This window comes from Balaenoptera borealis (assembly GCF_965194805.1).
Source record: "Balaenoptera borealis genome assembly, chromosome: 5".
Classification (NCBI taxonomy): domain Eukaryota; kingdom Metazoa; phylum Chordata; class Mammalia; order Artiodactyla; family Balaenopteridae; genus Balaenoptera; species Balaenoptera borealis.
Genome location: NC_138862.1, coordinates 1792182 through 1802006, shown reverse-complemented (window position 1 = coordinate 1802006; position 9825 = coordinate 1792182). Strand labels below are relative to the sequence as shown.

Sequence of the window (9825 nt, the reverse complement as noted above, 5' to 3'; positions counted from 1 at the left end):
GCTAGTGAAACCCACAGGCCCCTTCTCAGAAACACGAATTTAACTGCATAAAATATAATACTCCAGATTTCAAGGGGAGACCATTATCATTACCAATTACCAAAAAAAAAAAAAAAAATTTTAATGATGTAGTGAGATGTGGGCTTTTTTACTAAGGCATTAACAAGAGGAGCGGCGGGCCTCGGGCGGATGGGGGACAGAACGTTTATGCATATTTGTGCGGGGCAGGAGGGTGCTGGTGGCTCAGCTGGTGACAGTCCCAGGTGTGGCCCAAAGCAGGCACATCCCTCACTGGCAGCTGCTGCGTCTGGGTTAGTTATGAAGACGAAGGTGCAGCGCGTCCTGCCCAAGTTCACGGCCACTTAATTCCAGCCCCCGACCCTGGATGGAGCCAGCTGCGTCGGGGACAGAGCGCACGCGGACGGCGGCGGCGGCCAGTCACCAACGACTGGTGACCCTTCCCTGGGGCGCCCCAAGCTCAGCGCTCGACCCCCCCAGACGCGCGACACGCCGAGCGAGGCATCACGGGGAGGGCCGTTCCCCAGCGCAGGGGTCCCCGGAGCGCCCACCTGAGCTCCGTCCCCATGCGGCGGCACCCGAGCCCGGACACCGCTGACCCCGAGAGCCCCAGCCCGGAGCCACCGTCCAGCCCGCCTGCGCCACGTGGAGCTGCCGAGCCGCCGCGCCCGCGGCCTGGAAGAGTTTCCCGTCTCCCTCGGTTACCCGCGCTGCCGCGGCCTCTGCAGCAACCGCGGAAACGCGCGGGGCCAGAAAGACAACCGAATTTCACCACCTGGGTGGATGTCCTCCGGCTTCTTCCCAGTGGCGAGCGGGCGCGCACACGTACTCACACTAATGCTCACACGTGTTCACGCACCCGCGCACACTCACATATCCACGCGCGCGCGCGCACACCCCGCCTTCCCCTCGGAGTAGGAAGACCCCCCTCGGTCCACGCGCGCCCCGCGGTCCGGCCAGGCCGGCAGGGGCGACAGTGAGGCCCGTGCGGTGGCCCCAACCCCGCCCCGCCCAGCCCAGAGGTGGGCAGCTCCCGCCTTCGGGGTCACCTCCCTTCCCCCTTCCATCACCCGAGGCCCGAGCGGGGGCGGAGGGGGGGCTCGCCGGGCTGCAAACCGACCGTGGGGTCACCGTGGAAGCGGGGTGGGCATCCTCCTTTTCCTCTCGCACCTCCCAGCGGCGGGTAAGTACCCCCTGGCAGTGCCAGAGATGCTCACCAGAGTGGATTCGCCGGAGACCCCCACAAAGGCCCCAAAGCGCCATGCCCCGACCTGGGGGTGGGATGGAAAGTGAGCCACGAACACAGGGCTCCCCACCCCGAGCCCCAGCCCCTCCCGGGGACCGAGACCCACGGGAAGGAACCGGCTTTCAGGCTTTCTGCGCGGGGCTGGGGGTGGGGTCACGTGGGGGCGTTAGCTTGGGCATGGCTGCTGGGTGAGGAGGGGTCTCCGAGAGGCTCGGGGAGCCCCCAGCCCCCGGCCCGGACCCTCCTTCACGCAGAAATGTGTGGTTGGGACGCCGAGGGTGACAGCCGGGGACCATGTCCCCGTTGCTCCCCAGACTTTCAGGATGGGGAGACAAGTGGGCACCCTCCCATCCCTACCCCACACAGACACAGAGGTCCGCTCTAAGCCCGGAGCTCAGAATCCACCCGGGGGCGGGGAGGGATTGCAGGGCAGGGGGGAGGGAGAGATGGGGGGGTTCCGGCTGGAAACAGAGCCCAGACCCCGAAGCACGCATTGGTGGCTTCCTAGATTTTATCCTGGAAAAAGACCTCCTGGAAATCTATGATTTACTCTTCAAAATCAAAACCAAAGAACCAGCATATAGTGTATGAGGTTGCATTATAAACATGAATATTCTTGGTTTCCTAATTTCTGTGCAAACAACGCCCTGGTTTAACGGTTGAGAATTCTTTAAAAGGAAACGGGCGTCAGGCTGACAGTCTGTCTCCAGTTGCCAGCCGCACCCCAGCCCTGCACCACCGTCAAGCAGGCCGGGTGGGCCTTTCAGCCTCGGTCCCCACACCACCCGCCACTTGGCGGCCTCTCCTTCCTGCGGCCCACGCAGAGTGGTCCCCCGTGCCCGGCTCCAGGGGCCACCTGGGGTGTGGAGCCAGATGAGGCTGGTGTTGAACGGGGCGCCGGCCTGGGGCTGGGGCGGCTCGGATGCAGCCTCGGGGGCCCCCAGTGCCAGAGGGCGGGGCGGGAAGCCACACCCACGTGGACAAAGGAGGCTGACAGGGAACCTAGTGGCCGCTTCCTAACTGCAAACTGCTCAGCGGCTTTGCCCACGGCCCTGCTGACGGCTGCGTGAGCCCAGAAGGGGGCGTCGTGCCCACGCAGGACTCCCGGGACCCGGCGTGCGGGCCTCGCCAGGTGGGCTCCCTGGGCAGCACTGCCCTTCCTGCAGCGTTTCCATTAACGGAGCCCGAAGCACAGGGTGGAGGGATTCCTGGGAGCCGCCAGCAAGGGAGGGGAAGGGCTTCCTCCCCCCCAACCCCATGCCCCTCGTCGGGCCGCCCGCCTGCAGCCTTCACACCCCAACTAGCTTTGTAAGGCGCATCTGTGCCCCTCATTTCCTGGGCACTTCCTCTAGCTCCAGGGACGCAGCCCAGCCCAGACCCCGGGTCTGACCCCCCGCCCGCCCCGGGGCCCCCACACCGGCCGAGAGCCTTGTCCTCGCACGGGCCGGGCTGCGGTGTGACAGCGCAGGCGCAGTGCCCTCCTTGCAGGGACGTCGAGCAAGTGAAGGAGGGAAGGGGCTGCTGAGGGTGCCATGTTCACCAGGTTCGCGCCTCGGCGCGGCCCTGAGCCCCGGGTGAGGAGCCGTCTCTGACTTTCCCCGGGTGACAGAGGACACCCCGCGGCAGGTCACCCCGCTCCGAGTGCCCCCCCCGCACCCCGCCAGTGACCCAGCCTTGGGGGCCAGCTGCCCCCGCTACAGTTTCCACAGAAGCCCACGTGGAGACAATGCTGGGCCGGGACAGGCTGAGTGGGGGGTGGACGGCAGGCTCTTTGGCCACAGCGGCTGGTCACTCCCTGACCAAGAGCGCAGGTCTAGAACTCAGGCCACCAAGCTGTCCCCTGGCAGGACACCCCCAGCCACTGTCCTGGCACCACGCACATCACGACCCCCAGAGTCGTGGACTTTGTGTGGGAGCTGAAGGTCTTCCACTCCTGGTCCAGCCTCTGTCCCAGGGCAGCTGGCCCGGCTTGCTGGAGCAGCGGAGGGGTCCGAGCATCAGAAGACCCAGGCTGGCTCTGGGGTCAGGGAGGCCCCAGGATCCTGCCTGCCACAGCATCCCAGGGGAGCCGGCCCCACACACCCGCTGCGCGCCCGGAGCCCCGGCCTCTCTGCTCCAGACCCGGCCTCTCTGCTCCAGACCCGCCTCACCCTCCCGCCCTGAGGCTGGTCCAGCAGCTGGTTTCCCAGCCTGCTCCTCCCACCTGCCCTCCGCAGCCTCGTTCGTGCTGACAGCCTGCCAGGGTCAGCTGAGGCTCTCTGAGACTTGACCCGTCCTCAGATGCCCCTGTGCAGAAGGGCCAGCCCCAGGCCCCAGCCCTTATCAGAGGGTCTGCACCAGACCCCGGGCAGAGATGTAACCTCAACTTCCTCATCGGCAAAACTGTCCACACCACCTCCTGTAAGGGGCTGCTGTCTCATGGTCACAGACAAGGACGGGCTTGGGGAAGGGGGACAGGACTTCAAAACCCGAGGTCTTCACAGCCAAGGTCCAGGCACTTCACACGCAGCAGCACAGGCCCAGGAGCAAGGGCTAAGGGAAAGTGAAATCCAAACCCCACACAAACCCTACGGTGTAACCTCCTGTGCTTTTCAAAACCAAATGCTATCAAAGTGACTTCTTTAACTATTTGAGTCCTGACTAGCCATTATCAAGTGTCTTGGGAGCGTTCCAAATTTAGTTCAATATTATTTACTTGACTTTTATCTTTTCTCCCTGGTTGTCAGTCTTTATAACTGGGTCATCTTGTAACTATTTGCAGCATACCTTCAGGGGAGAGGGGGCGGGCTTTATAAATAACCTTTATTATTACTATGCAAGTTGATTCTGTTCCCAGTGCTGAAGGGAACATGAAGAGACACGTCTGTGACTCACCCCACCTGGGAGACACTGAGTGCTCAGGACGACGCAGAGCGGGTGCTGCGCCCCAGACCCCGTGTGCGGGTCTGTCTTCCATGCTCAAAGCCGGGTGGGGGGCGGCGGTGTTTCAGGGCTACAGGTGGGCTCGGCTTCTGTGTGGTTTGCACATCATGCATCCCAAGGCTGTGACTGCAGCAGGTGCAGGGGCCTTGGGGGCCCGGGTAGTCCTTCCCAACACACACCCAGGGGCTGCTCCCCTCCACCCGCACGGTCTGGCTGTTCCCTAGGGGGCTGGGGGTTTTTATGCCCCCCCCCAAGTGTGAACACAGGTCAGCGTTCCAAACTTGGGTCATCATGGGCCATCTCCTGATCACATCACTGGGAACCAAGTGCCATCAGAGCAAAGAGCCATAACACGTGAGGGACTTGGGAGGATTCCAAGAGCCCAGGCTGAGATATCTGCAAATAAACCGGGAGCCACACACAATCCACCTCCGCGCCACCACCCTCAGCGAGGCCCCGCGCGCCCATCACTCACTCCCCATCCCGAAGCTCAGCTTCTAGCTTCCGGGTCTCGTTTCCCCTTTACTCTGTTTGTCAGCGTTAGGTCGGATAAATAAAGTCTCTTGGTAGAAACTGCAGAAAGGCATGATGTCGTGGTCACTGGCAGGTCAACTCGGCCTTTCTAAGGAGGAGGGAGCGGGATCTCCCCTCCGACTCCGCTCTCCACTGGAGGGGGGTCCGCGTGCCTGGGACCCGCCCCACGTGCCCCTCTTCTCGTGGGACAGGACTGCCCAGCCCCAGCGGCGGGCCTGCCCTGTGCCAAGTGCAGCCCTGGGTTCTCTGTCCACGGCAGGCGAGTGACCCGCCAGCCGCTGGGCCTCATTCCTCCAGCAGGTGAAGGGCCTTCCTGCAGGCCCAGCAGGTAAGTACTGTGGAGGGCCTGGGATGGGGGAGGGTAACCCTTTGAAAGGAGTCCCCACCCTGCTGGCTTTCCTATCTAGAGCGCCTCTGTGCTGCTCCCTTTAATCTTCTCTCCCTCCTCCTCCCAGGGCCACTCAGCACCGTGACCTGGACTCGGTCTGAGAAAGTGGCACCGCACGCCCGGCGCCCCTCCCGGCCCCCACGCGCGCCCCGCCCCGTGCCCCCCACTTACCCGTGCAGGGCCCCCATCGCCCGGCGCCTCGGCCCGGGGTCACCAGGGGCAAGAGCACGACACACAGAGTCAGCAGGACAGACATGAGGCGCCCGGGTCCCAAGCTCCATCCAGGGGCTCCACACGCGCCCGCACCCGGTAGGCACCTGCTCCTCGCACACCTGGCTCGGCCCTTTCAGGGCGGCCTCGGCCCGGCGGTCACTGGGGTGGCCACAACCCCGGGGCCTGCGCAGGGACAGCGGCGCCCGGCGGGGACGGGGACGCGACGCAGGTGGTGCTGGCAGGTCGGGCTGCAGCCTCACTCTATCTCATTCACACCTGGGCTGTGGTCCTGCCCTGCAGGTGACAGCTGATAACATCTTGGCGGGGCCGCGATTAGTCATTGGCAAAGCGCATTTTTCCCAAAGGAAAGACAGAAATAGATCATCGGGAGAGCTGAGAGCAAACCAGAAAACTCCGGGCCGGTGTTCCCTGGGTGCAGGCCCCGCGCCCGCCCGTGGGCTGAGGACAGGCGCACCGGCCACCCGCCGCCGGGAGGAGGGAGCAGAGCCGGTGGGCGGTCCTGAGCTGGCCGTGGTCCCCACGCGGCCGCCCAGGGCTTTTATCTGGTGCCCAGCCCTCCCGAGGGCGTGTGGGTTTGTCAACTGTTGGCTTTCAGGAATTTCCCTCCGGAGGGAAGTCAGTCCTCCAGGGGAACAGCTAATGAGGAGACAGGAGCGTCCCGGGAGAGGCGTGGCCGTGAGGCGGGTGGTTCGTTTCCTTGGCGACCGGCCACTGGGCTCTGGCCTCCGCAAACCGCGGTCCACGTGCAATGCTGCTCCAAGCCAGACAGTTACTAAGTGTGATTATTCTTTTTTAAAACCCCTCCGTTGAGCGTGCAAGGACAGACCGGGGAGAGGGGAGGGGGAGAGAACTCACAGGCCCCCAAAGGGCACCCTTTCCTCATTTCAGAGGCAGCGTTATGATTGTGAACCCCAAGCTCTCCCTGGGAAGCCCCAGCTGCGAGGTGTGGGCAGAGGCCGGTCTGACACAGAAGGGGCTTGTGGAGGACACAGACCCTGGGGTTAGGGCTTGGGGGGAGGGGGAGGGAGAGGGAGGGAGAGACAGAGACAGGAGACAGAGAGAAAGAAGGGGGTTAGGCAGAGAAAGAATATGTTAAAGGCTCTTCCCATAAAACAGCGCTGTGACTCCAGAGATTCTTGTTCCGTCTGTCTCTCTGTCTGTCTGTCCACACGCAGGTGTTTTACATCCTAGTCATAGGGTCTCTTTTTCTGGGGTCACATGAAGAACTCTGTGACCCCCCCCACTTACACCTGCCCCCTCAGAGTGCCGGGGATCCCTGGGGGGGCCTCCCTCACCGCTGCCCCAGGGCCCCTGCCCACCCAGGTCCGGCCGGACCCACAGGGTAGGGAAGGAGACTCTGACCCCGCGGGCCCCCAGGAGCTGTGAGACGCTCACACACGGTGCAGATACGGGCACCATTTGATGAGAGGAAGGATGTAGTCCCCCCAAAGAGGGAAGGCCTGGTCTTTGGAGAAGGGACAGGAATTTAAATTGAACAAACTGAGCTTTTCTCTTTTCTTTCTCAATTGATGAGAACTTCGGGGTCACGGTGGCCCTGGGTGGGGCAGGGCAGGTCAGAAGGACAGGTGACTTCCCACAGGATGGGCAGGTGGCCCTTTGGGCAGGGCCACCAACCCAGGCAGCGTCCCTGTGACTCCTGCTGACCTCGCCACATGACCAATGACCTCTGACCCCCAAGTCTCTTGCTGACCTTTAACTGGTTGATAAAAATAAAATCATGTATTGTTTTTTAACAGCCAGATTTGAAATATCAAAATTATGTTACCTGGAACCCTTCCAAAAAAGTTTTCCTTCTGTTACATTTGACCCAGTAATACTAGTCAGACTCTGGATGATCCACAAGGGTCTTTAGTGAAAATTTATTCATTTTTAAAGCTACAAAAATATGTGTCTGAACGCAGAGAAAGCTCAGAATTTCCTTCTCTAGACTGGTTCCCATGTGACCCTGGACAAGTCACATAAATGCTCTGAATTGTTTCCACATCTGTAGAAAGTGCCTTGTAAGCCCTGCACGGCAGGGACGTCCTGTGAGCTACGTACTGGGTTTAGTTTACATGAAGCAGCATTTCTGCAAACGCATCCCGGTCACACGGCTCTGAGGGACTCAGCCAGGGTAGGGGGATTCCACGTCCCTCCCTGGGGACACACAAGCGCCCAGGAGTGGAAGCCTCTGAGCCTTTGGCAACAAAGAAAGCGGCTTACAGCTTTCTATCCCAGCTTTCCCCAGGCTCATTTGCCGTGGAAATCGCTTTTCCCCACATCACAGGCACTAAAGTCACAGAGATGCGTCCCCAGAACCCACTAAGACAAATGCGTGTGTGAAGAACAGAGCACGACCCTGCCCCTATCTGTGTGGTTGTTCAGAAGCTGCGCGAACTTTTCATAGATGGGATTTCCCTCTTGGGAAGCAGGCTGGGTAAGTCCCGGGAAGAGCAGGCCGGAATGCCAGCCCATCCTGGGTCGGCTAACTGCCTCCAAATGAAAGCATAGGGAATCTCCCGAGAATGTCCCCAAACACATCCTGCCTAACTGGTGCTGCCTGCCCCTCTCCTCTGTGTGTCCACTTCTCTGGAGCTGTTCAGCCCGGAAGAGAGGCTTGTATCCCAACCAGGGGTGATGCTTCCTCCAGGAAAATGGGGAGAAGTGACAGGTAAAGGAGAAATTTGAAATGGTAACTTTGGGTTACAAGAACATATCACCTAATCCCCTGGTCTTTCTATTAAACTAACCTGTCACTTATGCAGACTGTTGAACCTCAGTGGTTTTTAGTAATTTAAAGACACAAACACTCCTCTGAAATATGCCATAATTTGGTATTTAATGACCGTTGTTCTAAGGATGTTTGGAAATGTCTCTGGGGAACAGAAGAGAACACTTGGCATGTGACAGTGAGTGTCGATGGACTTGGGAGGACCCAGCAAGCTTGGGCAGTGAGGATAGCCAACCCCAGGCTAACTGCCCCTGGGCCAGGCCCCCTTCCAGGGCTGGGCTCCCACCTGGCACCCAGCTGTGCTCCCATCAATCACTGACTCACCTGGAGAGGAGCTCATGAGACCCACTGTCTCCAGGAAATGCAGGCTAGAATTCCATTTTGAAAGTGATCTAATAAGAGAGGTCTCATTAGGTTATTGAGTAAGAGAATAGAGCTTGCTTTTCTTATCACAAGAAGCGTTCTTTAGATTACTAGGGCTAGTAACCCTTTGTCTGCTAAAGGGTTACTGCAAATATTTTCTCCCTGTCACTTCTTTTTTGATGCTTTGGTTTAAATGCTTTTTTTTTTTTTTTGAATACTTTTTAATGCTTTTGTCTTTTGCCAGGTATTTAAATTTTTTATTTAGTCAGCAACAGTTTCCTTAAGACATGTGGGTCTTGAAGGACTTTTCAATTTCTCTGCTGTTGTATTTGTGTAACTCTCTATTACTTCTGGAGTGTGGTCTTGAATATTTGGAATGCAGTGAGTTGAACTCTATTTCCAGAAAGCTGTTATGCACGTGAAATTTATTAAATACCTCTCCTTTCCCACCACCTTGAAATGTCACATTTATGGTGGATTCCGCTTCTACGTATACTTGGATCCATTCCACTAATCTCTGTTCTACTAACCTCTGTCTCTTTTCTTTCCCAGCATATTATTTTGACAACAGCATTTATAATAAGTGTTCATACAGACAGATAAAGGATATATGCACTAGTTTTCACTTTTCAAGAATGTATTAGCAATTCTCACGTATTGTCCCATATGACCTTAAAAACGATTGGCTCTCATCTCTGCCTTTCAAATGAAATTTGAACAAATGAGCAAAAAGCATTACAGGAATACCTATTGGAATGGCAATAAGTTTATAGATTAATCTCAGAATACTGGATATTTTTATGATATGAAGTCTTCCCACTCAGGGATATGTGTATCTCTCTGTTTATTCCAATCTTGAATTAAATTCATCAAAAAAATTATGGTTTTGACTATAGAGATTCTGTACTTTTTCTGTAAAGTTATTCCTGTAAATATCCTATAAATTTATTTATGATTTTATCATCATCATGAACATAATCCCCCCATTTCCACTTGTCGTTGGTTATTGCTAGTATAAAGAAAATTGGGGGAATTCCCTGGCCGTCCAGTGGTTAGGACTCAGTGCTTTCACTGCCGAGGGCCCAGGTTTGATCCCTGGTAGGGGAACTAAGCTCCCACAAGCTGTGTGGGACACAGCCAAAAAAATTAATTAAAAAAAAGAAAAGAAAACTGGTTCATTTTTGTACAGTTATCTTGTATCTAACAACTTTAAATTTACTAAGTGATTTTAGAATCTCTTGTTTTTCTAGACAAACATTGTCTACAAATAAAAATAATGTTGGCCCTTCTGTTTTAATATGTGCGCCAGCCTGTCTTCTTATTTTATGGCATGAACTAGAGCCTTCAAAACAATGTTGGAAACAGTGACAGTAGCGAGCTTTTCTCATT

At 57.2% G+C, this 9825-nt stretch overlaps 1 protein-coding gene across 1 annotated transcript in view; it reads right to left on the bottom strand.

The window, feature by feature from the left end:
• TSPEAR (thrombospondin type laminin G domain and EAR repeats) overlaps positions 1-6226 on the bottom strand; it is a 94473-nt gene extending 88247 nt beyond the window's left edge. Inside the window, exon 1 of the mRNA XM_082392472.1 lies at positions 5280-6226. Within this exon, the coding sequence (XP_082248598.1) occupies positions 5280-5364 (85 nt within the window). The 5' untranslated portion in view covers positions 5365-6226. The remainder of the gene's footprint in view (positions 1-5279) is intronic.
• Positions 6227-9825: the final 3599 nt, after the last annotated feature.